Source organism: Aphelocoma coerulescens, chromosome 3, assembly GCF_041296385.1.
Source record: "Aphelocoma coerulescens isolate FSJ_1873_10779 chromosome 3, UR_Acoe_1.0, whole genome shotgun sequence".
NCBI lineage: Eukaryota > Metazoa > Chordata > Aves > Passeriformes > Corvidae > Aphelocoma > Aphelocoma coerulescens.
Window position 1 is genome coordinate 42,351,330 of NC_091016.1, and position 27,915 is coordinate 42,379,244.

Below are 27,915 nucleotides of genomic sequence, written 5' to 3' on the forward strand. Positions count from 1 at the left end.
GGGTTTGTCCACAGGGAGGAAGCCAGTGTGAGCAGAACTTGGTAAGCAATGTCACAGAGACTTGTTTCTGCAAACAGTAAATTATAGGCTAACATTGCTCCATGTTTCATATAAATTTTATTGTGTTTTGGAGGAAATTGCATACAATCAATCAGGTTACTCCAGCAGCAGTAGTATGCTTCATGTGTGTAGTCTGGTCTTTTTCTTTTCAGCTGCTCAGCATAATTCTTAGCAGGATTTTATGCTCTAAAGGGTAACTAAAACTATCAGCATCCAAGGGGACATCTCTTCCTATTGAGGTTAATGACACTTTTTGGAAAATTCCTAACTACCCTGAAATTAGGAAGGGGTATTCTGTTTTTCTGTAAAAATTCAATAATATCTCTGCATCATTTCCTAATAAGAGTATCTGAAAATATTCTCCATAGACAAAATGTACTTCCAGTGTCAGAGAATGTGTTCTTCAACACAGAGCTTTTTATTTGTTTTAATTTTTGTCATACATCACCATCTCAAATCTTTTTATGAACAACAACTGAGTGGTTTTGAGTGGTAAAATTTTTATTCTGAAAAACAGATCTGGATTTGCAAGAGAAAAGAAATGCTAATGGAGCTGCAATTGCTATAACAAAGTACATTTAAAAAACAAACCCTGATGGCTGAAGATTAATCATCTGACAGTGAGGAAAGTATTGCTCAAGGAAGGAACACAGACATTGTGCTTGTGAGTGCCAGCTTCCATCTTCATGTACCTCACCTCACCTCTGTGCCATGGCACACTGCTCCCAGCCTTGTGCCAGCACAAATTCCCTCGTTACATGGTGTTTCTGGGAGTTAAGATGGCTTTTAGATGAAAAATAATGGGCTGAGTAATTTTTCGGGGCAAATGAGACCCCCCTCTCTGGTTTAAAGTGTGGCAACACGTAGGGTACTGCCAGCAGAGCGAGGGCACGGGCTACAGCATGGAGGCAGGAAGAAGCAGTAGCAGAAGTGCTATAAATTGGAGTGGCTGCTGAAAACTTTCTCCAGAGTAATGGGCTTACTTTCTACTTTTCTGCAACAACATTTAGCCAATGTTTTCTCTCTGATGTCAATGCACTTACATATTTATTTTTCATAGATAGAGCTGAACTGAGAAGCAGATATGTTTCTTGGGGAGTCCTTTTGCCCACAGCTATCTGCAATTTCCCCTCTAAATAAAAACAAGAACTTCCATTCCAAATTACCATCTTGTCTGTTACAATCCTGGGTTATCATCTATACAATTAATTATAGTCAGACCTAGCATTAAAACTGGGAATTGAAAAAAAAAATCCTATAAAAACAAAACAAAGAGTCCATATTTCAGTCATTAAAAAATAAAAGGAATCAAGGCTTTCCTTGATTTTGGATAGTCCGTAAATGTCTTGAGATAGTACCTGAAAGAAAATAAGCAAGACAGTGAACCTGCATACATAGAGGGAAACTGCACAGTTTCAATACAGCTCTGCTGGGGAACCTTAAAACTGTTCCAAACTGCCCTGCTTTGTTATCTCAGTGTGTTACTCTGCAAAAGAGCAGTTCAGAAACGATTTACACCTAGTTATTTAATTAACTGATAATACTGTTAGGGTTCTAACAGGCCTAAAGTAGAAATTTTAGGAATTCAGAGCAGGGGACTATATCTACTCCAAAGGACTGCAGAGGTTGCAAGGAAAACCCTAGGAAAGGCTCACATTTATGAGGCTCAGTAAAAAGAGGCTTTAACACGGCGGAAGCAGTGACGCAGCTCACGTCGGATTAAATGACAGGCCAGGCCCACTTGACAGGGGCTCCAGCTGACTGCCTGCCTTACACAAATAAGCCAGCACACCTCCTTTACATAGTATTACATGTCAGTTTTATCCCAAAGCCTGGCTCTGCTCTCCCCTGGCATTTTGCAAACTGCCTTCCAAGAGGAAGTAGCAGCATATGGCAAGGAACAGTTTGATACCTGTGATGATGATAAGCACGTGGACCAATGCAGCAAAGAGTGAAAAAGGCAAAGGCGAAGGCTGGTAGGGACCAGGTTGCAATGGCAAAACCAAACCATTCCACAATTTCTCCAAAGTAGTTGGCTCCAGAAACATAGGTGAACAGTCCCCCTGCAGCAACAGACAAAATATTTAATTTTTACAGTCATCTCCTGCACATGGAAGGTTTTTTCACATAAAGTCAGCAGCAGAATGCATTCCCTTTATTATTCAGAGCCCATAGCAGCAACCTAAACTCACTTCCCTGAAGCCAGTGGAGCCATGCCAAAGGGGGATCTTGCTCAAAATTCTCATATGAATTCAAGAATCAAGGATGGTTCTGACTCAGAGGCTTCCAGCACTTTCACAATCATTTATTTTCATTTGGAAAATACTGAAGAAAGACCATTTTTAGATTTAACTTACAATAATTAACATTACTAAATTCTTTGTATGCCCTAAAAATATTTTTCAACTTTACTACCTTTGGGGAATGCAAAATCTGGATCTCAGATTTTCACAACATTTACAAGAGGCAGGTAAGTATTGAAGGTGAGAAACTCTGGAAGAGACATATCACCATCCATAACAAGCCAGCACAAGGAGTCAACACCAAGCCCAAGAAATTCTTGGATCCCCATCCATATTGCTCTACAGAGCTAGACATTTCCTGGAAAGACAATTCAGCACCTTGCACCCTTGGTGTTACTATTTCCCCCTAAAGTTTACACTTTGAATTCACCTTTTGCACAGTAAGAAGTCCACTACTACTTCTTTCTGGGCAAGGAGAAGACTGTTTCCTTCTTTGCAGCTGCCTTTTACAAAGTAAAAATCCTCTTCCTGTGTCCCACTTCAATCTTCTCTGAACTACCAGCCCATTTCCTAAAACCTCTCCTGACACTTCATGTTTTCCAGATACTCTTGCTTCTTCCCTTGGACTGTCTGCAGCCAGCTCACACCAGTCCCTGCAGCTGAGAGGGGCACCTGGACCAAGTACCTGTGCAAGACCAGCTTCTTTGCTATTATTGTCACTTTCCTGTGAATTCAGTCAGAAAACATTATTTATTTTGCTGTTCTACTTCCTTCAAGGAAGTGGGGGATAAGAATATACCTTGAGGAATCTTGTAAGTGACTTCCCCGGGTTTCCTCAGCTGACGCAGCAGGAGATCACTGTGAATGTTGATTCCCATTCCCAGCAGAAATAAGAGGAGGCCTGAGAAACCAACAAGAAATTGATTAGAAAGACAGCCCTGCCTAGACATGCCTACTCAAGCTCATGAGTGAGGTTTGTCTTCGCAACAGACAGATAGGGTCATAATGTGAGGTGGGTGGATTCTTTTTGAAGTCAGATGACCCATTGCTACCAAGAAAGCTTCTGAACGGGGGCAGCAGAGGTGACTGGTGACACCAGAGCGCTTTCATCTGTACTTCCCAGGTGGCCATAGTCACCATTTATTGAACTCTCAGGGGGGACACAAAGTACCCGTGGACACTGCTGTCTGATGACTACCAGCCGCAGCTGTGGACATTACTGCAGAGTTACCACTGAGCTGTGGGCAAGTACCAATAGTCACATTTTACTGCTGGGGAAAGAGGAGCGCAGAGACACAAACTTATCCAGCACCTCTCTGTGGCCGGGAAAGGGACCTACATCTCAGCACCTCTCAGTCCACTGCCAGTGAGGCTGCTTGGACAGAGCTATGGGCGTGGATGGAAAGCAGGCACTTGCTGAAGGATGCTGACGTTATCTGGCCAGACTGATCCATTGACCAGATTCCATTTAACTGAAAAACTAGGGCCATTGGATTGAGAAACTCTGCAGGTGACTTGCCCTACATTTCATGCCATGTTGGACACTGAGAAAACCACCTCTGACAATGACTGGAAAGCAAGAAAAGAAATAGTATGTGCACTACAATGTATAGATAAAAGACTAAGTACTAATAAAACCTCAACACTTCCAGTAGCAACAGAAAGTTGGTAAGAATCTGTAGAGGAAGAATATACTGTTTGTTTTTTCTTTAATATTTCAAGCACTGCTAATGCTGATTTTCTTTTTTCTTTTTTTCTCCACATTAAATATATATTTTATTTATCATGCAATTTAAGTGATGTGGTGTTTTCTTTGTTGGGTATGGGAGGTCTTTCTAAACAATGTCCAGAATTTTAATATGTGATGCTGTCTGAAAAGACTGAACTTTCATCCATGGTCTGAAACAGGGTACAGACATGGTTAGTTTGTACTTGTCTTATCCAAAACATTTCCTCCGACCACCACATTAATCCTCATTTCTATGTTTACATTTAAAAAACACTGTCTCTACAGTACCAAATCTGTAATGCCATCCAACTGCTCTTGTTCAGTTATTCTCTGAGGGATTTTACAGGGTGAAATTCAGCTAGGCTATTAAGTTACGGAATATAAAGGAATTGTATTAACATACAACCAGACTGTGCGTGATCTCTAATCTTCCCCTGTGCCTTACACGAGAAAAAAGAGCTCTTTGTCCCTAAAGCCTCATTCATGCTGGGATTTTGCCCTCCTTTTCTCTCCCACTCAGAATAGCTGCATCAAGTGCAAAGCTCCCTGGCAGGGAAGAGAAAGCCACAGCTTGCTCTTGCACACAGCCACTGCTGGGTGCACGCTTCTGGCTGAGCAAGGGCACGGCCCCATGCACCTGGGGCCTGAGATTGCATCTCCATGGCCCCTAGCAGCAGCAGGCTCTGGAGTGGTGTCAGTAAAACAAGGCTTGTGATTTGAGACTAACACATCATATACCTTCAAAGGTGGATGCCTAGCAGAAAAAAAAAAAGGTTGCTGCACATTTACTTGTTTTATCTGGGCCAGCAGGCAGGTATTATGCTGATTTCCATCACAACAGATTTGACTCACATGTTCACTGAAGATTAAGACATAATTCAAAATGCTTACAAATTGCTTGGAGATTAGATCTTGAGAATTCTGCAGCTGTAATTACCTGATGTAAATCTGATGTCGGTGCACCAATCGTTTGGATATTCAGCGCAGTAAATCAGGTAGTACCCCTGGAGGAAGCCATTATAGATACAGAATAACATGCCAAAGAAAAGCAATTGCAGTGGGAAAGGTCTGCCTCTAGTGAAGAAAGGGTAAATAAATGTCCTAAGGTAGATAAGAAAACAGAGTCAGCACATTGCTCATGATAACATTGTATTTGCAATTTCTCTGCTGTAGGGAGAAAACTTGAACAAAGCGCAAAGTAGAAAATAGGTCAATAAAGACAAAAAAATTGAAAAGAACTGCAGCAATATAAGATCAGTTATTAATGGGAACATGAAGTACTACAGATATGTGTCTTTTTCTGGTCCTTCAGGACTGCACACAAGGTGGGAAATTAGTAAGCTCATCCAGATTCACTGATGCTTTGAGAATGTCTCTGTATCTTCCTCCACGCTTGTTGGTGAAAATGAGGAATTTGTGCCCACAAACATTTTCATTTTAAGACGTGATTTAATGCTCCGGTGGGCCAAGTGAAGATTGGTTGCTGTGGAGGGACAGGGGCACAATGATGTTCAGACATCACTGATGTTTGTGAGGGGCAGTACCAATTGCAATATTGATTCTCCAAACAAGCAATACTATGCCATGAGCATCAAGGAGGAGCTTTGTTATGGAGAAGACATTCCTGATCCCACTACAAGACCAATCTCTGAGGGCTTGAACCTATGGTGGCAGATAGAGTAGAAGGTAGTGTTGAGACCCCCTGCAGTATACAGCTTAAGATGCAATTCCCTTTCCCAGCCTCTCCCACTTCACTCAGAAAGAGAACCCTATGGATTTCTAACTCATAGAAGCTCTGCCCTGCTCTGCTCGGACACTTTGATGCAGAGGCAGAGCAATGCTTTTGCCTGCTTGGGGAGCTGCTTTGCCTCCAGTCCCTGCCTCCCTTCCATGCTTTCAAACTTTTCTTTAAAATAAGAAGAGCTAAAGCCCTAAGTTTAATATGCTAAACACCAAGATTTCCATGCAGCTACAGCACCTAGGTCTTTCTTAGACAAAAGCTGTGCTAACAGTAGCATTAACATCTGTGGGAGCAAATAATTGGTGCTTGTACAATTTTAATTTTTATATATGTTTGCTTCAGGTGGGAGTATCCCTCTTGACACTTTGGACAATCTACATCATCCCTGGGAGAGTAAAACAAAGACATTATATTCGTATTTAGTAAGTGCTTTCTTACCTGGCTGTAGTGGTTTGGGCTAAAATACTCATTACTGTTCTGTAATTGGTAATTAGGTTCTGTAAATGGTAAAATCTACACTCTCAATTTCTTTCTTTTGCCCTCTTGGCCTTTGGATGTTGCTCATCATACCAGTATATAAGCATTGCTAATAAGTAATTCACATCCCATGTTGCCAGTGTCAATTTAAGCAAGCTGAGGCATAAAATGTCATAATATTATAAATCTAGATTAAATCATACTATGTCTGCAAGTGAGTAAGCAGAGTACAAGCAGCAACATGTTAATGTATTCACTGCTTTCCAAAGCAAAGTAAGATAGATTTCCAGCAATTAAGGCAGCTGTGATGCAAAAGTGCTCAGTATTTCTAAATATAGAGAAACATGAGAGGTATGGAAAATATTCTTCAGATAGTGGTATCACATTTGTCATATTTATTACAGAATAGAAAGGAATGCTCTTTGGAGTAATGTTACCAATAATCACTGGGTTTGCCCTTTGGGAATGTGATGCTGCAGTTGTGAGTAGGCAAGGCCAGCTTTAGCATTCTGATCGGCTGTGGAAGTCATATTGACGAATTGGACCTGAACAGTTACGAGAAAAAGTGTGAAACTTGCAAACACAGGCTCAGAGACAGCAACTTGTATAGAAGAGGGAATGATGCAAACCACACAAAGTGGGTTTAGGAGGTGAATTTATACAGCAGGTTTGAGTAGGACTGGCGCTGCTTTGTCCTTGGTCAAAACCAGTTAGGTTTAAGAGACTCTGAGTTTTTACAGCTGATGCAAACAGAAGTTTCTCAGGTCCCAGAAAAGCTGATTGTTTCCATGCTGCTTCCTGATGCTGCTGTTGCAGGATAGAGGTTATAGGCCCTTGAAAGGTGGCTTATCCTGCAGTAACAGGAGGTCACAGACCTCTCTAGCATGGAGTGGATGCAGGACAGAAAGAATCTGCATGCAAAGTAAAAGTACAGTGGCAGGGGAGCCAGGAGGCATCAGCTTTGTTTAGTTGTTGAGGCAGTAAAATCCTGGTATCACTGTGGTCCTGCTTCATAGCAGTTTGGACAATCCAAGTCAGGATTTCATCCAAGAATCTTTGTTGTGGAACATGTTCCCAAAGGATATCTCCGTGGGTCTGTAAAACCAGAGGCCAGATTCAGTTCTCTGTATCAGAACAATGCCCTGAGTATTTATTTTACTACAGCACTTGTCAGGTTGTGCTACATGGCTAGTTGAGGGTGCACAAACTATTCCTGATGAGATTTGAAAAATCAACAGACATAAAGCAGGGGCATTTAATAGGTTTAAATATTCAATGGAAGAGTCTGCAACTCTGCTGGAACTATTTTGCAGTGTGAAAATCAAAGAGGGCCTGAAGACCACCATTTTAGAATAACAGAACAAATCTGGCCTTTTAGTTTTAGTCCAATGACAAATTTGACCTTTTACTTTCAGTGCAGTATTGATGACTAATTCATTACTCCTTTATTATCTTTACCAGCCAAAGGCACTGCATCTGACTAAACCATTGCCAACAGCTTCTTTTTAAATGAATGAATAATGAATTATTCATTTTCTTCCCCATCATTTATTTTCCAAAAGAGCAGGTTTTGAAGAGAAAATCATTTGTCATTGCATCAATTTTCATCTTAAAGGTATTAGTCCAGCTTCTTGAAAACTCTGGAGACTCTCACCTAAACCAAGGGAAAGTACTATGGGTTTGCTCTTCTTTCCAAAGAAGGTGGAAATCTTTTCACAAATGTTATTATAATACACTAAGAGTAGGTTGTTAGTCCTCCAACAGCTTGTCAGTCAGAGATGTTTATGCTCCTGCTGTGTCTTCTCCTCTCCAGGGTCTAGATGCAGTAGGTCAGACAGTAGCAGCTCATTTTTCACTCTGGAAACTCAGGGTGTTTTACACCTGGGGCAACTGAGTCAAGGGTGCCAAGGATGGGGCACACCTGGCTCCCTCCAAGACTGTGGGTCACCAGCCTCCTGCTGTGTCTGCCCATCTATGCCTCTGCCCCCAGGCCTTCTTCTGGGTTTAACCAGGATGAACAAAGGACTGGGAATCAGAAAGATTGCAAGGTGGGCAGGCCTGATGTGGTGCTTTTCTCCTTGAAGGCAGGTGCTGGCCATAACCCACCTTTGTCCTACTCATGCTGGGGCATGGTCTGAATGCCCTGGCCCATCCCCTGTGATCCTGGCCAGCCTCCAGAAGAGAGCTATGGACTTCTCCTGACCAGGAATGCTTTGAGTCCCTGCAGGGATATTTTGTTCTCCTTGGACAATGTGGGGCAGGGCTTGCCCTGAATCCCTGGTGAGGATGAACCAACATGCCAAACAGTGCCCGAGAACCACTTCCCCACAGTCTGGGCTCCACATGCTCTGGTTCCTCTTGTCCCACCCAGACATACAAAAGGTGAGGAGGGCCGGTGGCTCAGGTCAGGGCAGGCAGCCAGGCCCTCCTGTGAGGGTAATGCCCTCAGGGGCCTCCCAGCTCACTGAAAACACTCCACAGACTGGTGGGTGTTGTGCAGTTGCTGCAGAGGTCATGCAGTAGGTGAGACACCCTGCTCCATCGAGGGCCCATGTTGCATTCCCTTTTCTCACTCCCTGAAAACTCCTTGCTGAGGTGCTGTCTGCAGTTCTCACCCCATTATTGGTACCTTCTCAAACAAAGACCTCTCTAAGTCAGAGGACAGCTCTCTAGACTGCTGCCCCTCCTTCCTTATGGGGGTGTTTTCATTTTCTTATTTGTACAAATACATGTATCTCAGGTGATAAGAGAAACTATGTGATTTGTGTTACACTAACTACTGACCAGTCAGACATGAAAGGATTTGCCTGCTATCAAACCATGGATTTACTTTCAATCTGCCTTGTGCACAGATTGAAAAGATTGATGTCCAAACCTGGGGAGATTACACAGACCAGTTCTATTTGCGCCAACAATTAACATCATAGGAGTCTTTGCCATAGGTTGTCACTGGAATCACATCACCAGGGGGCTGCTGGCACCCTTGGCATACCTGACCACTTGGACAAAGGCTCAAGTTGTTCACAGACATGATGGACTTTTATTTGGGGTGGCTGTGATGCCTTACACAAAGCCTCTAATTATTCTGGAGAGTTATGGATGTCAAATTACATGTCCCAAAGACATCTGCTGCTGAAGTCTGCACGTATTTTCTGAGCCCCATCCTGTATGTTATTTGTGAATTGCACTCTGAGGTAATTTTAAACTTTTACAATTTTTGAGTTGTGTTACACGAATTCTCATTGAACATTTATAGGAGAAAACTGTCAAGTCCACACCAGTACACAATCTGGCACCTAATTTTTCTGTGGCAAATTAAAAATTTTCAGTTACCCCAGACTGGGTTTAAACAAATGTAATGGGTAAATGTTCAGTTCCAGGCAGCAGGTTAATTTGCTATCAGTTTAAAGGGAACGTAAAACAAAAGACTACAAAATACTTTCAAAAGTGAAATGAAGCATTTTAACCTTCCTTCATTATGATATCTACAGATGCCCCAGCATCACAATGCAGGTAGAACCTCCTCACCTATCATATTCCTTCCTCAAACATCCTACCCTGAGATGCTTTGCCCTTCCCTTCCCCACTTACTCTGCAACAGCCTGAGAAGGTCATCAGCCATGAATATTCGGAAAAAAGTAAGTTATTAGCAGCTATTTGTACTGTGCAGGGTGGACCGTGTCCCTTTTATTAGGGTCTGCACAGTGAGACATGCTCTGTCACAGACTCGGGAACAGAATGTGGGCTACACGCAGGTGACACACCAGCAGTGCCGGCAGGCAGCAATCACGGACTGCCCATTAAGCCTCTGGCAACACCCACTGCAGCTGTAGGACAGACAGCAGGTCTCATCTCCTGTATTGCTGTTGTATTCCATCTCCTGATGTAAGGAAGCCACAAGCTCAGGAGCTGAGCTCTTTTTCTGGAGCTGATGTCCAGCTACAGCTGCCTGAGGAGCCGCCAGTGCAAGGGGTGTGTAGTGGCTGTGTTTGCCACTGGGTGACCCCAGCTGCAGGGCACATCTTCCTGGTGGGGGCAGGAATGGTCCTCATTCCTGCATCACTGGGACAATGTGAAACCATCAGATAACTGTAATCACTTCCTGGACCGTGGCCCAGTTTGTAAGCTCATCTTAAATCATTGAACAGAGTCAGTGAGGGGAGCAAGAGAACTACCTTTTTATTTTAATCATGAAGGTTTATTTATCTAGTGATGACAAAAACAAAGTTGGAATGAGGTCTCCTTTCCAAGAGAGCAATATTTTTCTACATGCAAAATACCCTGCTTCCATGTTCCTATAAAGATCTTTGGACAAACTTTTGATGGCTCTAATTCAAGGAACAAGAAAGATATATTATTTAAAATCTTATGATTCAGCTGTATAAAATGATACTAAACCTGCCATATCAGGTTCATTTCTGAGGGTACTGTCTAAAAAAATTGGCTCAATCTACAACCCTTGGGATGTTTGTGTTTCGCTTCCAAGATTCATCCAACCTGAAGCCTGTTTGTAGGGACAGTCTTTCCATGTGGTCTCTTAGTATGAGGTCCAGGGCGGGATGAAGACTTCTGGCAGGAGCAAACTCATCTTTCTTGGGCAAGAGATAGAGGCACACATCTAATCAGGGGATGGGAGAAGGACTGAGGAAACCCTGAGACAGAGGGCACCATAATTGGGTTTCAAGGAGTTCCTGAGAAGAAGGTCAATGGGAAAGAGAATGTCTGGGCAGCCAGATTTAGTGATTTAATGCCAAAAGCATCAGAAATGCAGTAGGATTCAGTGGCAAAATGAGAAGAGACTTGTAAGAGACTGCCATACTATACCATGGGGGCTGCTGAATTTATTCTGAAGATTAATAAGAATAAGCTTATTTGAGGTAAAAAATAACTCACAATACTAGAAAATAATTTATTTGGGAGAGCTGAATAGCTGTGATCAACAGTTGTCATAACACTGAGAGGAGTTAGTGTGAATGCAATGACATTTCTGTTAAAGGTAATATAGAAAAAAAAACACTCAAGTACAGAGCTTGGTAGGACTGAGAGAAGGCAGATAATCAGAAATTACAGACAAAGGCAGGTTCTTTAATAAAGAGAAGACAAAGGTTTGGAATTAATATTAATTTTTATATTTCAGGGGATAAATTATATTCCATTGAAGAGAGGCAGAAAGTAGCAGCTGCTGAGGACAATTGACCATCATTTATTGCATTTTGTTTTGAATGATCTGACACTGGCTTCTGCCAAGACAGACTGCTGACTGTGAAGGACCTCTGCTCTAATCCAGCGTGATGCCTTCAGGGTTTCATAATGTCTCATGACTCATCTAACATTTTATACAAACTGAACATCTCAAAGATGATAAACTCCCTAGAATAGATTAGCAGTTGCTTAACACCAGCATTTATGAGTAAAGCTCCAGAGTGGTACTTGCTGTGCCAGGAAGGCTGACACCATGGATGACAGCACTTGCAGAGCAGTCAAAGGAATCAGCAACTGCACTTGACTTGCAGCCACAGAGCTAAATACAGATTTCAGATTGAAACCTTGGTGACAGGTCAAAATAGCTCAATTGCTTGCAACTGCATTTGAATATAGGGGGGTTATAGGAAAAAATATTTTCAGAAGTATGTATATCTGATGGGAAAAGCTAAAAATAAAGTGCTGCTTCTACATCACTGTCAATCATTGCTGAAAAAAAAAACCCAAAACCATGATGCATTTAACTTTGGATAAATTTAAGGAATCTGAGCTGTTTAACACTCAGTTCCAACATTATAAACACCTGAACTAGTCATTCTGACCATCTAGAACTAGTCAGTAATGCCTCATTGATTGATATAAATCTTAAGCATGCTATGCAGTTAGCAAAATAAGAAGGATAAATACAGTTTAGGAATAAAGCTTAGTCCTCTTCACATTGCATACAGATATTATTAGACATGCTATATTTCATAAAAGTGATTGGAAAGCAAAGGAAGAAAAAGGAAAGGAATAGGACCTTAAAAAGTGTATTTGGTTTTAATTAGTAGAGAAGACTTGTGTAGGCTTGACTGCAAGGCAAAAATTTTTGCTCTTCTAAATTCACTGCAGTAGCAGCCAGGTTTCAAAAGTGTTTTGCAGTTTTGTTTATAAATTACTTCATTACCCCTCTTGGTTTTCTTCCATTATTTCTGAAAATGTCACTAGAAAATCTGGAATCTCACAGTGACTACCAGCATCCAGACAGAACCAACAAAGGAGAATTCTTCTGGTAAAAAGGCATTGAATCATGAAAAGCATCGATCTTTTCTCCTGGTTTTGCAGATATAGGAACAAAACACTGTACTTCAATTATTATGCATTTTGTAAAAGGACACCAAGAACAGAATTGTTGGGTTTGGTGCACTAACAAGCTGCCTCAGCAAGTCCCAATCCATCAGCAAATTACACTCAGTATACATTTGTACCAGCATATTCGTTTCTCAAATGTTTCCATTTTGGTATAAACACCAAATAGGTTTGAAATATTTTTAATTTTAAATATTCTCTTTTTTTTAAATTTGCTATTAGCTAGCCACTTATTTTTTTTCCTTTTCATTTGTATTGTGGAAAGGAGATCAGAATGAGCACTGAACTAAACAAAGGGAAGACTTGATTGACTGACCATAACCAAAGGCAACTGAAACAAGAGCCAGAGGAAACAGAAGTTAATACCTTCTCACCATCCCTTGTCGAATTTGGCATATTTGTTGGGAAGATGGGGATTTGTTTTTAAAGTACTTTTCTCTTTCATCACCAAAGAAGGTAAAGTGGAGCTAATAGTGCAAAGGAAATATATCCCCTGTACAGATCCCTGCTGAAATCAGTACCATCCCCTACAAACTCACAGTTTGCCCTCAGACACTACACAGCCAAGTTAGTGGATGCAGAATGTGCAGCCTGATAGACTTCTTGTCTAAACAGTGATACTTGTAGCAGCCTCTTTGACTCCAAGTCGTCTGTATCTGTAACAGCAGGAGACAGGACTCATTTCTGTATGTAACTCAGGTAACCCTGTTTTCTTGAAAAAGGTTTGTTGAGCGAAGGAATTGACATAAATTGGGTATGTTATAGGAGAGGGATGGTAGGAGCAGACGATGTCTTGACTTTATATTTTTGCACTGTCTCACATGTCAACTTTATAAGTAACTTGGGGCTTCCTGGGTTAGAGGATGTTAAGTGGTGTCAAACTGATTGAAAAATTGTATCAAGGAATAGTTAACAATTGTTTACTATCAAACTAGAAAGATCTTTTGAGGGAGGTTTTGCAAAAGACTTCTCTGGTACTACTCAGGAGGTTTTTCATTAATATTATGGCCCTGGGGGAAAAAATATTTGCAATGTTCGTGGCTGACACAGCTCTGAGAGATGCTGAGCACACCAAGAATGAAGGCCAGAGTTTAGAATAGTCTTGAAATACTCGTTTGATAGTTTTAAAACAGTTGATTTAATTCAATAAATACAATGGCAAAATACTACACTTAGTTAACTAAGACCAAACATAAACAACAAGCTGAAAAATGGGCTGGATAGGAGAGGGCGTGCTGGTAGGTGGCAAACTGAGCATGAGCCAATAATGTCAGGCTATTGTGATAAAGGCAAAGGCTAAAATTTGTTGTGGGAATGGGCGTGTTGTTGGAGACACCTGAGGTAATCTTTCCCCTTCTCATGGCATTAGTAGGAACTTAAATGATGCTCTGTCCAGCTGAACTCAGCACTCTATAAAAGACAAAATGGAAGCAGCCCAAAGAAAAACAACAGTGGTCTAGGAAGTGTGACATGGAGAAAGACTGAAGGACTCAGGGCTTTTTAAAATAACTGAGAGAAAACCACTGGAAGACTTTATAATGATCTGCAACTGTATAAAAAGCTTCTGCAAAGAAGAAAGGAGTGAAACATTCTCCTTGTCTACTGGGAATACAATAAGAAGCGATAGGCCTGAAGAGGTGTATAGAAAATGCAGCTTAGATGTTAGGGAAAGACACTGAAGCATTGGAACATACCAGGAGTCTCAATAAGCAGCAATTGTTAAGGACAGACCAGGCAAATGTCCATCAGGAATGAGAAGAAAATTTGAGGACTGTATGTGGCCAGGAACTGCCTGGGAATGGGAACTTAGTGTTATTTTGGTCAGAGAGAGGCTCTGATGGACTCAGCACCAGGCCTGCTATCACAGTTGAAACCCTAATTAAACTTGGTCCACATTTGTACTTTCGTGGGGATTAGAGGACAGGATTACTTGTACGGGAATCAAAGATCAACTTGACTAGATGGGCTGTGGTGATGACAAATGTGCAGATCTCATAGTGCTTCATGATTACCTCTACTACTTGATAGTATCTAAAGGGCAACAGTACTTAGAGATTATGAGAATATTTGTTTTTATCTAAGCAATAGTGTGTCAAAGCCTTAGCCAGCAAAGGCATCTCCCTCTTTTCTTCTTCAGAAATAATCACTTGATATTTATGAAAACAGATCACTTTGTTCCTGTTGTTAAACTGTGGGAGTCTGCCAAAAGTGTGAAATACATGCCAGAGTAACTTAATCAGACACTACACTGCACACTTCAAAAAGTTCCCTGCTCCACTGGAGCAGAGAGTTCTAAGAGTTCACAGTGGTTGAGACCGTGAGCAGAACAGAAGGATGTATCTACATGAAAACTGGCACAAGATCCAAGGATGCACGTATCTGTGCTCTTACAACTGCATTTACCAGATAAAGTGTCATTATTTTCCATATATTGTCCATGTGGGCCTGAGAAATGACCAAAGGAAGACAGACAATTGGTAATCTGTCTTTATTCAACATTAAGTCTTGGTCAGATTATATCCAGCCAATGTCTGTACCTCTATGATCTCATGGCACTCATGAAAGGAAAATTTTGAAGTGATCAGGTCAAGTCCCAAGTTTCTGCTTGCATTAAAATGATCAGAGGACTTAGAAGCCAGTTTTTTTCCTAAGGAAGAACTGCCATGGGCTGACTCTGAGTCACAATCATCTCTGTTTCCTCGCAAAATATCTCAAAAGATTTCCTAACACTGAAAGCTGCTGAGTGAATCACTCAGCACAGTGCGAGTATCATCTCTTGATACCTGGATACTGTCCTCTCACATCATGACCTCTTCCTTTCCATTTCTTTTCACTCCTGCCCCACTACTGCCCTAGCTGTTTTTAACAACTCTCCTACTTGTCCCCTCCTGTGCTCTTTCACCTGACCTTTCTATCTCTTCCCACCTTGTAGCCCTGACTGTAAACCTCATAGTGGTTTTTATTTCCCTGCATTCAAGACAGGTTTTATTTTTCCTAATCCATGTTGCCAGAACTCCAGCTAGGAGACCACTTCTTCCCTGTTGATTATCCTAGCAGCCAGAAAAGCCTTGTTCTGTCCCTAGGGTGCCAGCCTGGACCATACTTGTCTGGATTGCAGGTTTGTACGCTGTGGTCCTGCTTACAGCCTCAGATGAACCAGAGGAACAGACTCTAAAAATGTTAGCTGACAACCTTTATGTTTGAACAGATACAAATGCATTTCTCAGACAACTCTGCCAAGTTTAAATGCTTTCCCTAGGAAGAGCCAGAGACGTGTCTCACTTTAGTAACCTTAATCTGGGCCAAGTTTTAAAATGTGAAAGCTTTAATAATTTTTTTTTTAAAAAAAGGTCCTAAAGAGAAGCAAACAGGCAAAAAACACCTCAATAGCATAATGTAAGTACTTTTCTTCCTCTCTGTCATTTCTCAACATTTCTTCCTCTCCTGTTCTCAGGAGCAACAGAAGTTATTTAGAGGTCCACACATTGTCCTACCCCAGACATGTGACAGGAGTCACTGGAAGGTTTTCTTAGGACCACACTGTCTAGAGGTATTTCCATGTGCATCTCTAGCAGGAGACCCTGCTAACGTGACTATACTTCTTTGGGTAGCCCAGCTAACTTGTTCAGAGCTCTCTGTAGCCTTCCTGCCCACCCTGAAGGATGGCATGACAACCTAGACCAAGGAGACTTGGCTTTGTAGGAAAGTCACCCAGCCCATCTTTACAGTACGTCAAGGTGCTGCAGGCTGTCACTCTGACTCACGATCTGCTTCCCTGCTTGGGAACTGATCTGCTCCTTAGCATCTCACCTAGGCTAACCCTCTTTCTCTAGCAGACAGCCTTGCTAAGGTGACATTTTCCAGAGCCATTTCTGTGAGGCACTCTCCAAGCATGGCAGGTGTTGGATTGAGTTGGTCTAGCACTGTTGTAAGCAAAATGGTATCTTATGTCTGGCTAAAGCTGACTGTGGGTGTTGCTACTCTACTACATGTTTATAAAGAGTCATTAAGAAGGAGGAAGTCAAACCCAGCTTCCTTCAAACAGGAGCTTTTTTTCATTGTTGTTGAAGGTCACATGTGGCTACACCTTTCTAGGAATGGTGAAACTTTCTGCCCATCCTTAGGTATTAATACGGTAGCAACCGGTGCTTCAAAAGTTCACAGCTAGGTAGAACTTAGCTGGCTCTTAAACTAAATTTGGATCTGTAGGAAAAGATACTGTTTTTTCTTCTTATGAGTTGACTTTTCCCATTTTCCTGCATGAAATACTTTAACTCAGTTTTAATTGGTTTTGTTTTGTTGAGTTTTTTAACAAAATAATCTCATTGCTATTGTTGTAACAATGAGATGTTGCAAAAATAATTAGAATGTCAGCTGAGTGGTCAGCAAAGAGTAACACAGCTTTTACATTCAAATGGGTGTAGGTATACGTGTATTTAATTATTTGACCAAATTCAGTAAGGATCACCTTACTGACCAATTCACCTGCCACATTTAAATCAATTTCTAGACATAGAAGGACATTTTGAGGTGTATAACTTAAGAATAGTCTCTTGATTTAAGTTTGAAAGTATTTCTTTATCATAATCCATCCTGACCAAAATGACTTTCATTTTGAAGGAGATACCAAGAATATAGCTTACATCAAGGGAAATATGCAATGTCTGGGATGGGCACTGATTTGTAATCGTACTACTAGGAGGTTATTTCACTATTTTATTTTTCTTAACTGAACACCATAAAACTGGCAAATAACCTAATTAAATAAGGTTTTGAGTACTCAAAGGGGCTTATTAAAGTGTGTCCTTTTGTCAAACAATATTTATTGGCTTGGTAAAAAAGTCCTACCTCCTCCATAATGGCTGCCTCTATTATGATAAGAAATAAAAAAAACCCCAGATTTGTGGATCTTGAAGGAGCAAGATCCATCACAAATTTCCTACTGGCCTTATACAGTGAACCTTAACACTTCTCTCTTGCTTTTTATGTCCTACTTAAGAGTAGCCCCAATAAGGGAATACTACAGACATCTCTTAATTAAAACAAGTCATTTTCTTGTTTGGTAAAAATATTACTATTTTCATGTAAAAACATTTATTGAAATGCTTGTATATAATTTAATTTTTTTCTCTCTCTGTCTCAGTATAACCCTTTACAACTCTGTTTTTCTGATATCAACAGGAGGAATGTGGTAATGCACATCCAGATCTTTACATCCACGCCAGTCTTACCGAGGCCCAGTGGAGTTTGGAGCTCAGAATGTTACCATCTTGTAAGGATTTAAGCTCACACGATAGCGAGTGTTTTAACTTCCTCAGTGGGCTCAAGCCTCACACGGGTGAGATCAGAGAAGCCCTCTTCTGCCTTGGTGATGTCCTGGTGGCTGGGACTTGGATCTCTGCCCTGGGACTGAAGTTTGGACAGTTTTCTGCAGAGCAGACTGATGGTGGACTGACACCCACCAAAGCATTTTGTATTTGACATCGACAGTGAAGTCTCAAAGAAGGCATGAATACTCCTTTAGTGCATTTAAAGCTGCTTTCTACTAACAAAATGGCACAAACAAATTAGTATCCGATATAAAGATACTCCTGAAAGGCATGTTGTCTTGAAAAGACGTGAAGAAAGATAAAAGTCGTAACTTAGAAAAGCTTCCAGACCAAGAGACAAAAGGAAAAATCACATGGGTACAATTTGGTCTGGGCAAAATGACAGGTTTCTGTAATGTTAGCCACTTTCCAATGGGAAAGGAGAGTATAGATGGGATTATTTGTGCTAATTGTTAGGAAGGCAATCAGATAGTGTTCTACTTTGAGAGCAGAATTAGGAAGGTATTTCATAATGCTAGAGAGGACTGCAAGGAAGCAAACTCCTCACCAGCACTGGGTACATGAGCATTTTACAATTCTGAGGCAAAGCATATAAAGAGACACTTTTGTTGGCTTTTAATACAATTATTTGAGGAAACTGGATAAAAATAGCAGTGAATCTAGTATTTTCATGGAAGAGAAGAAATTGTATACTAGCATTACTGAAATGCACTGGGATGACTGGGGAGCAAGGAATACGTAGAAGAGGCAGAGCAAATGGCCAGCCTCTGTTAGGGATATTGCTGACAGATCTAGAATTACTGCCAAGTCCAAACAGCAGGAGAGAGGATGCAAATGTGTTACTGGTGAAGGCCAAAAGGAATCTAGTCAGGGTCTATTCCAAAGCATCAAGGTGAAGGAAAAGAGAACAGGATTTGTTACTTGCCAAATACCTGCATATTTTTTATTGGGAGATTAATGACAGAGGTCTCAAGAGGCCAACAGTAAAAATGCTTTTAGTTATTGACCCTTAATAATGGTGACTTTCTAAGACCAAAGGATAAAATAGCTATTTCTATGGGGGGAAAAAATAATCTCTGGATTGGATCTATTGGATCTGGGGGTTATTATCTGGTCTGGTTATATTCACTACTAGCAAGGAGAGTACCACTTAACTACATAAATATCCTTCAAACTTACTCTAATTTCTGTTTATCCACTTCATGTTTCAAAAAACATAACTAAAGCTCTATATGTACCAATACACAATACCTCTAAAATTATGAGAAAATTAATTTATAAATGACTTACTCATTTGGAGCCTCCATCCATCTGCATTTCTCTGGAGGCTTGAGCTGCTTTTCTTATTGATCACAAGTAGGTACTCCTCTTTGAAAAAAAGGCCAGTCCAGGTATGTACAGGTAAACACAGCACCTGCCTGACCAACCAGGCAGTACCGGCAGGCACCGCATTCTGCAGCACCAGGGGAGAGGGAGTGCCTTTTTCTTTCTCCACCCAGCTTAGTTTCAGAGAGAGGGGAACTGGCCAAAAGAAGTGTTAAAAACTTATGCAAGGATGCACTTTTCAAATGCTCCTCATTTCTCATTCTCTTGCCACAAAATTATGCATTCCCTGATCTTTTTATAAATATCTCAATTTGTAGAAAAGTAAGTACACCAAATGGGTCACCTCCAATCAAAGCTACATCTCAAAGAGCAGCCTTACTTAATGTCTTTCAGATTCACCTCAGTGCACTTCAGAAATGAAAACAGCAGTTTGGTTTGTTAATATATCAACAGAGTAAAATAGAAAACAAAGATTTGATTTGATTGAAAACAAAGTTGCAAGAGAAGAAAATAAATAAGTAAATGTAATTCTAGGTGGTCTTTTAAACTGAAATGCCTCTTTAAATTGCTTGTGCCCCAGCTGTTAAGGGCAGCACAGAAGGGGCAAATGCAGCACCCTGTCTTTTACACCTCTGTCTTCAGGATTGGCTTTGTAAGTCAGAGGAACAAGGCCTTCCCTGCTGCCATTGCACATGGTGGCATCTCCTCTGCTGCCTCACCACCCTGCCTTCCTCACTGGCAAGGGAAATGCAGCATTAAGATTTACATGGAATTGGATTGCAAAGGCTTCCTCTCATCGCCTCGTGTTATGTTTCCCACCTTTGGTTTTTGAAGTTGCACTGCGAAATGGAAAGGCAGCAAACGGGTTTCTCCCCGCCACCTGAGGGCTTCCGCTGGCATTCCCAGCACAGCCCCTCTAGCAGGAAAGGCTGTAATACAAACCACTTTTCAAAGTAAAATACTTTGTAAGTCATTTATCACAAGAAGTGTTCCTGTACGTACATCTTACACCACTCATCATTTTCAGCTCCTAACCAGCTTTCCACAGAGATTGCATATACAGATGGCAGACTTGGCAATCCTTTCTTTTCTCACTTTCTTCTTCCTTTTCTCTGCCTTCCCACCCCATCACTTTTGGAGGCCCCTACCATCACAGAACCTACCTTGTGAAAGTGAAGAAGCTATGAGGCTATTTAACACAGACGTGAAAACTCCGATTTAGATTTTGTTCAGATTCCAAATAATTCAGATTTTAAGAATGTTATCTTTAGCACCAGAGAACATTTGAATTTGATGAAATTCACACCATGCTGTGCTAATAAAGTGCACATTGAGACAAAAAGAGCTGGCTAAGGAGAGCAGCCAAACCGGCTGGGGGTGGGATTCCTCCCTTCCTCCTCCTCCCCTCAGCAGTAGCAGCAGCAGCCTGCCTTCAGCCCTTCCTGAAAGCCACGAAGAGAGAGGCTGCTGCCTAGCGGTGGCAGAGAAAGGCAGAAAGCATCCTGCTGTCACGGCTCACCACGGGGCACTGGACAAGCAGGATGGAGGGAAGGTCTCCTGGCTCCAGCCACCTCCCTCTTGAATCCTCTCGGGCAGCAAATCTCCGTTCTGGGCAGCACTAGGGGAGGGCTGGCTCTGTGGCCAGCAGTCAGTACCCAGGTGACCCTCTCCTTTCTCTGCCAGCAGTGGGCTAGATGGGACATGGCACCTGCCAGAACTGGCTCACAAGGCTCCTGTAGGCAAGCAGAGAGGTCCTCTAAAGTCCTTGTCAATGAGGCACCATCGGCATTAACCAGTTTCCAGAACAGGATTAGGGTGGTCCTTTCAACACTCCAGCATATTCCTCAAGAACCTGACAATAAATGCAAAATTACCACTGATTAAGCTGGCCCACAGCACAAATTCTAGACAGCTGTGCATATTAATGTGGGCAGGACAGCATTTCTGAGCAGTGTGCCCATATAAAAAAGTTACTTTAAAATCAAAGAAATACAGTGACAAACAAAAACCACTCCTAAGGAGTGATAGATTGTAACCTTGGTTACAATCATGGTTACACTAGCTCCGGAGTGTTCTAAGTAGTGTGGAAACACAGGATGTCCCTCTATGACTCTAAACAGAAAAGCGCTTTCCCAGTCTGTAAACATCGGAGTAGCATGGGGGAACAGGAAAGCAATGCTCTCTCCAGACATGCTACTACAACTCTGGTACTGTATTATACATCACACACTGATGTCTTCATTTTAAAATGGATATAGAAAAAAGAGGAGAGGGGAAAAAAAGCCGCAGAAATTATCTGAGGACTTAGAGGGGGGAAAAAAGTCTTGCATTGAGGGCTGCCTGCTGTGGTTGAGTGACGTTATAAATCTAGTTTAGGATATCTCGGTTCAAATAAAAAATATTGTAGCTATTTGACACCATGTCCAAAAGCAGGACAAGTTAATTATGCTGGCTTAAACCTGTTCCTAAATTTATGAAAAGGTAATTTTATCCTGACCACCTTCACATTGGATGAAGTATCATGTGTCTGCACTACTCTAATTCTGTGTCAGAATTAGAGTAATGTCTGTTCCCCTATATCTGGCATAAATCCACTACAAACCCATAAATTCAGCATATATACCATATCATGTGGAGTAATTAATGCACCAGAAACACGATCATGTGCCCCTATATTATCCAGATCAAACTGATGCTGACAGAGGACTTGACAGCTCTGTAACAAGCAAATTAAAACATGATCCAGTACCGTGTAAGTGATATCATGGTAAGAAAATACTGAAGGATACTACAGAGTGCTTTAAATTAGCACAGGGTGGAAAGAAGGAGCAAGGCCCACTGGGAGAAAAACAAGACCAGTCAAATTTAAGCAAGATATTTTAAACATGTTTAAGTAAGGGTAAAATGATTCAGAAGATAACACTACCAAAGAAAACGCTGGATTTCTCCACTTAAAAAAATGATGGATTTTTCGTTTTCTGGCATCTTGAGAAGAAGACTTGAAGTTACTCTGAAATATGTGCTTCAGTCTAAAAGAAGCTACTGGGGCAACACAGCTGGCTAGAACACAAAGGAAGGTAGAATAGCTAAGCACTGTAGTCTTCTGGAAATCTGTGTTTCTCCCTTATGGAGTATAATGTCCTTCTGAGCATACCTCTAATGAAAACTTCCTCATGTATGGTTGCTATAGTAGATGAGACAAAAGTAGGAATTATAAAATCTTCCCCATGGAGAGAAAGAATTCATGAAATTTTGCAACAATATACAAAGAAACTGTTTCATACAAACAGAGAGGAATGCTTAAGTACAGATATCAGATGATCAGTAGTAAAAGTAGGAGTGGATTAACAAAATACATTCATAGTTAAGGGTGGAACACCTTTATTCATTTCAAAATTTTAAAGTTAGAAAATGCAGTAGGCTACATCCATTAGGTAAATGCAATTTTAATGCTTTACTCATTATCCTTGCAGGCAAGCTTAATAACAAAAGTATTTAAAACTGTTGTTAGTTTATTCCAAGTAAAGGTAATAAATTGAAACAAACAAACAAACAAAACAAAACCAAAAAAATCAAGCTAGATCCTGACTGTTATGTTAAACTACCAAACCTCTTTTCAAACACTATATGGCAATGAAGTGTTCTAATCCAGTGTGATCAGTGCCCCTTGGTAATATGATTTATCCAACATCATTTTATCGGCAAACAGCTGTAATACACAAGCGCACAAAATACATAAGTGCACTTCTTTCTACCCCATTTTCAGCACTGCAATAAGACTGCTTGCCCACCAGCCTTGTCACCAGGATGTGGTAGCACTCAGTATGGAACAGGGAAGTCTATTTATCCCATGAGATACTGCCTACAAAATCCAGGAGCTGCAAGTGGGCTTAGACTGGAGCTGATGCTGGATGGCAAAACCTGTGAATCCCTGGTGGTCAGGGATGTCTCCTCCACTGTTGTCTTCTTCCTCCAAGAACTGAATAAGTCCCAAAGACTTAATCCAGATTACAGTTGTTTTGTCACTTACTGATTGCTAAGAATTTGACCCAACCTTCAGAGGGTCCAAGTATCTAAAAAGTCTAGGTAGCTAAAAAGTCTAGAAAAGAAGAAAGCTGCACAAATTCTGTTTAACTGTAAGCTATGCTAATGGCTAAAAAATTGTCTGTAACAATAAATTATCCTACCTGCTAGAAATTGTAGATAACAACTATCTGTGCTGCTTGTTAAAACTTTAATGTTATCAATAAAGTTCTAATCATAACCACAACTGTGTGCCCACAGGTGATTCTGCCAAGGATCCCTCAAAGAACCTGCCTATACCATAGTATTGTCAGGTGAAACCCAGAAAAACTTCTATTTTGTGATTTTGCTGCTCTTTTAGATAACAGTAGAGTAGTAATAGTTAATACAACATTTCAAATATTAATTGATTCAGTAGAATGTCAGAATGGCTTGTGTGAGAAGGGGCTGCAGACTGTGAGAATAATATTCAAGTAACATGCTGTATTAGAAAGAAAGGTTTTATACAGATTTGGTTGAAGTGAGGGCTTTTACTCACTTCAAAAAGTGAGTTTAAAAAAGTATACTCCAGTGACAGATGAGAAGATTCCCAAACTGTCTGGGAAAGAAAACATATGCAAACAGAGTGCTTTTGCCTAAGTCCAGCAGTAAATTTGGAAAAGAAGCCAGAGGCTCAATAGATGTATGCATACTGGTAGGGTAACATTTCTTTCAGTTGTCTAGTGGTGTTCATTGATAGCTGTGTTTCTCAAACAATCAAAATTCTTGAGAATAACAGAATGCATGAAACTAAATTTTGTATAATGACATATAATCAGTACATCTAGCTTTCTGGAAGCCAAATATGTCAGGGGTGTGTCCTCCAGCTGACTCCTCCAGCAAACACAATGGTAGTGATAACAAATACATGTCTAAACTAGTGTTTTAGTAGAGTAAACCATTCTCTGTTTTAAATTTCTCAACAACAGCCTAGAGTTTCTATCCCTAAACTCTCTGTAGAGATACTGCAACTGGATTTTCAATATATTGATTTTGGTTGAGTAGCAAATCATAATTTCTGATCAAATATTACAAGAATGTTTTCTATTCCTATGAAGCAAACTAAGAAAACAGAAATAGGAATTGTGGTGAAAAATGGCAAATCAAGTCAAGGTTTTGCCTCAGAAATTACATACCTCTTTCCTACATAATGGCATAGCATTTTCACCTGCACTTGCCACATGTGAATAAAAGCCATTTGTTTCCATAAACAGATAACCAAAACTCAAATTCCTCATAAAAGAGCTCCACAGAAAATGGAAGTGGAGCAGAAGATGGTTTCTGGTGATATTCTCCAGAAACAAGTCCCATTGACTGCAGAACCAGGTGACAATTGTAGAGCTATGTCTCTTCAAAATTATTACACAGCATGAAAACTCTACTATTTTTTTTGAGCTCCTGATTAGTAAATACGGAATTAATTAGAGTTACAGCATTCGTTGACTCTGTTAAGACCAGATTTCTTAAAAGAAAAGATATTAAAAGGAAAAACAAAAAAAACCAAAACCCTACATAAATTGGTAGGTTCGATAGTGAAGCGACAATGACGAATTGAGCCTAAAGAACCAACTTTGGTGCCGTGGCTCAGCAAGCCGGCAGCGCCTCTGTCTGCCCCGCGCTGAGGGCAGAGCCGTGCGCTGCCGCGCTGCTGTGGCTTTGCTCTCGGCCATCCTCTCGCATATTCCCACGGCTGGATTTGGCGGCCGGCGCTGCTCCCGGCGCTGCACATGCGGCGCTTCTCCTGCCCGCAACAAGCTCTTCCTATGTACCTTTACATAATATTTGGATGAGCTTAATCCAAACATTTGCTCCACCTTAGAGACACCTTTTTTTTTTTCTTTTCTTTCTTTTTTTTTTTTTTTTTCTCCCCCTAAGAGAACAATTCAAAGCATCCATCCTTTTCCCTGCTTCAAGCACCCGAGCACCACCTGCTCCTTCCCCCGGCGGCCGCGCCGAGGCAGAGATGCCCACCGGGCCGGTCCCTGCGCTTCGAGCGGAGTCCAGGGGCGCGGATGGCCCGCGGACGCGGGAGGGAGCGATGCTGCAGCCAGGACTTGCCCCGGCCCCGCCGCCCGCCCGGCTCCGGCTGCGCCCGCTCCCGCGGCTCCCCTTGGTTTAGTTTCCCGAGGCGAGGCGGCAGGGAGCCGGCCCGGCGGCGGTACCTGTAGAAGTAGTGCCAGCAGAAGAGGCAGCAGAGGAGGCGGCAGCCGAGCGGCTCGAGGCGCGGCGGGCTGCGCAGCGCCAGCAGCAGCGCGGGCACCAGGAAGGAGGGCAGCTCCTGCAGGAACCAGGCGCAGCGCGCCGGCAGCCGGCCCCGCGGCCGGCACAGCCGCTCCTCGTGCTTCCCGTAGCGGGACGGCACCCGCAGGTACAGCGAGAGCTGCAGCAGCGCCAGGGCGCCCAGCAGCGAGCTCAGCGCCAGCACCAGCCCGGGGAGGCACTGCATGCTGGGGGGCGGGCGGGGGCGAACGGCCCTTGGCCAGCGCCAGCCCCGGCCTTATTAGAGCCGCGGCCGTCACCCCGCCCCGCCGCGCTGCCTCCCCGCGCCCGGGCTCGTCACAGGGCGCAGCCCCTCGTGCCGGAGCGGGCGAGGCGCCCCGACCCGTCCAGAGGGGAGCTGTCCCACTCCAGCCCTCCCTCCCGTTCCATCTAGAGGGGAGCTGGCCCCCTCAATCCCTCCCTCCCTCCCTCCCTCCCGGCCCGGCCCGGCCCGGCCCGTCCTCAGGAGAGCTTGTCCCACTCCACCCTTCTCTCCCGTCCCATCTAGAGGGGAACTGTTCCCCTCTATCCCTCTCTCCTGCCCCGCCCGGAGGGAAGCTGTCCCCTTCCATCCCCGCCATCCGTCCCGCCCGCAGGGGAGCTGTCCCCTTCCATCCCTACCATACATCCCGCCCGGAGGGTAGCAGCTCCCTGTCCTGCCCTCTCTCTCTTGCCCTCTCTCTCCCGTCCCCCTCCCTCCCTCCCGTCCCCCACACTGTCGGGGTCCGCGCCGGCCCCTCCCGCCGCCGGTCCGGTTCGGTCCCTCCCGGGGGTGAGGGCAGCGGCGGTAGGCGAAGGGAGGGAGGGAGGGAGGGAGGGAGGGCCGGGGGCGGCGAGGCAGCACGGTCGGCACCGAGCGGGGCGCGGCCCGGAGGTGAGCGGGGGTGACTCCCGCAGGAGGCGATCGCTGCCGGCCAGGTGGGAGCGAGTGCCGGAGTTCCCTTCCGCTGCCCCAGCGTGTCACCGTGCCCGCGGCTTGCCCGGCCATCTGTGCTGCCAGGGCTGAGCACCGCCTGGTGCCAGGCAGTGCCGTTCCACTGCCGGGTGAAGAGTAAAGGCAGAGAGATGCCAAAGGTCAGATGGAAATGAGCAAATGTAGATGGTCGTGGTAGGACTAGGAAAACACAGTCCAAGACCTACGAGTCTGACGAGGCCAGGTCATGTTTGGCATAACCAGGGCATGCTGAAACTTTTTAAGTGACCCAAGTTTTAGTGAAGGTGGTCCTAATGTAAGTGCTAGATTTGGGGTGTGCTGAGAAACCCTTCGGTCTGAACCACATGAAGTAGTTTTGATAACAGTTTGCCTAAAACGACAGTCGTTTTGTTTGCCTGTTTCCTCAGGGACCTTCATTTGGTAAGAATTAATGGGATGCTGAATTATAGCAGGAGGACTAGCAGAATATTAGACTGTATTTTTTTCTGGCCATTACAGCATATCACCTCAAGGCCATAAATTACAGTGTCATCCATGTCACTTTGCAGTTTCATTGAGAAAGCAATTGGATGCAGCTCCACAAAGGATTGGATGCCACACAAAACTACTCTTCTGGAGCAGAGGTGGTAATTGATTTTTATTCAGGGTCTGAGTGGTGCGTGCACCGATTTAGGATGTGGGAGACTTGGGTTCAATTGCGTCTCCTGCTTAAGGGGATTCTCTTTTTGCAGAGGGAAACCAAACCACTGTCTGTAGTCTATCCTGTAGTTTAGGGAAGGCACTTGTTCTGTTATGCTGCCTATTCTTTGGGGCAGCTACTTAGGGGAGCAGAACTCTTTCAGTCATAGACACTTTCTCCCTGGTCCTCATAGAGTGCTGTCGTCGCTAAGGTCATGTTTGTTGCAGTGAGTAAAACAGGTCAAGGTTTTTTGGCCTCCAAGGTGTGTGACATGTTATGGCTGTCAGCCACATGCCAGAGCACTCTTCCCCCACAGAAGATGCCTGTCTGCTTGCAAGCTGCCTGCTGCTTGCAGTCTCTGGTACATGGCATCTCCCAGCTGTGTATGAAAGAGGGCAGGACCAGAACTGTGCCAGCTCTGCCAGCCATAAAGCAGTAGAGATGATCACAGGCTAGCAGCATTGGTACCTCAGTTCAAGCAGTAGTTCCTGGCTGTGAACCATCAGCAGAGGAAGGTGCCTGCAAGATTTTGGAAATCTGCATCTGTATCTTAATTACGAAGAAGTGGAATCGAAAAGAAATGGTTGTGCAGTAAAACAGTTGAATATGAGAACTTGTCAACCATAATATGCAAGTTTCATGGGGAATTACTTCAAACTGCATCTACCCTGATCCTGTGAATTGAAGACACATTAGCAATAGAAGCATATTAGGGGCATTTATGGTGTGCATCTTCTGCCGTAGT

At 42.9% G+C, this 27,915-nt stretch overlaps 1 protein-coding gene across 1 annotated transcript; it reads right to left on the reverse strand.

Moving 5' to 3' along the window:
• Positions 1-459: 459 nt before the first annotated feature.
• On the reverse strand, positions 460-25,744 carry SRD5A2 (steroid 5 alpha-reductase 2). The gene is made up of 5 exons (XM_069009950.1): positions 25,461-25,744; positions 4,970-5,133; positions 3,103-3,204; positions 1,973-2,123; positions 460-1,418 (listed from the first exon to the last, which is right to left on the reverse strand). Exons 1-5 carry the CDS (start codon positions 25,742-25,744, stop codon positions 1,352-1,354), a joined length of 768 nt encoding a protein of 255 aa, XP_068866051.1. The 3' UTR covers positions 460-1,351.
• Between the last annotated feature and the right edge of the window lie 2,171 nt (positions 25,745-27,915).

What these genes read in the sequence shown, in the direction of transcription:
- SRD5A2 (XM_069009950.1), bottom strand. Translation starts at nt 25,744, where the DNA reads ATGCAGTGCCTCCCCGGGCTGGTGCTGGCGCTGAGCTCGCTGCTGGGC. An exon ending in CGACATCAGATTTACATCAG is followed by an intron (nt 3,205 to 4,969) that starts GTAATTACAGCT and finishes TTGGTTTCTCAG; the next exon opens with GCCTCCTCTTATTTCTGCTG. An exon ending in CACTTACAAGATTCCTCAAG is followed by an intron (nt 2,124 to 3,102) that starts GTATATTCTTAT and finishes CTGTTGCTGCAG; the next exon opens with GGGGACTGTTCACCTATGTT.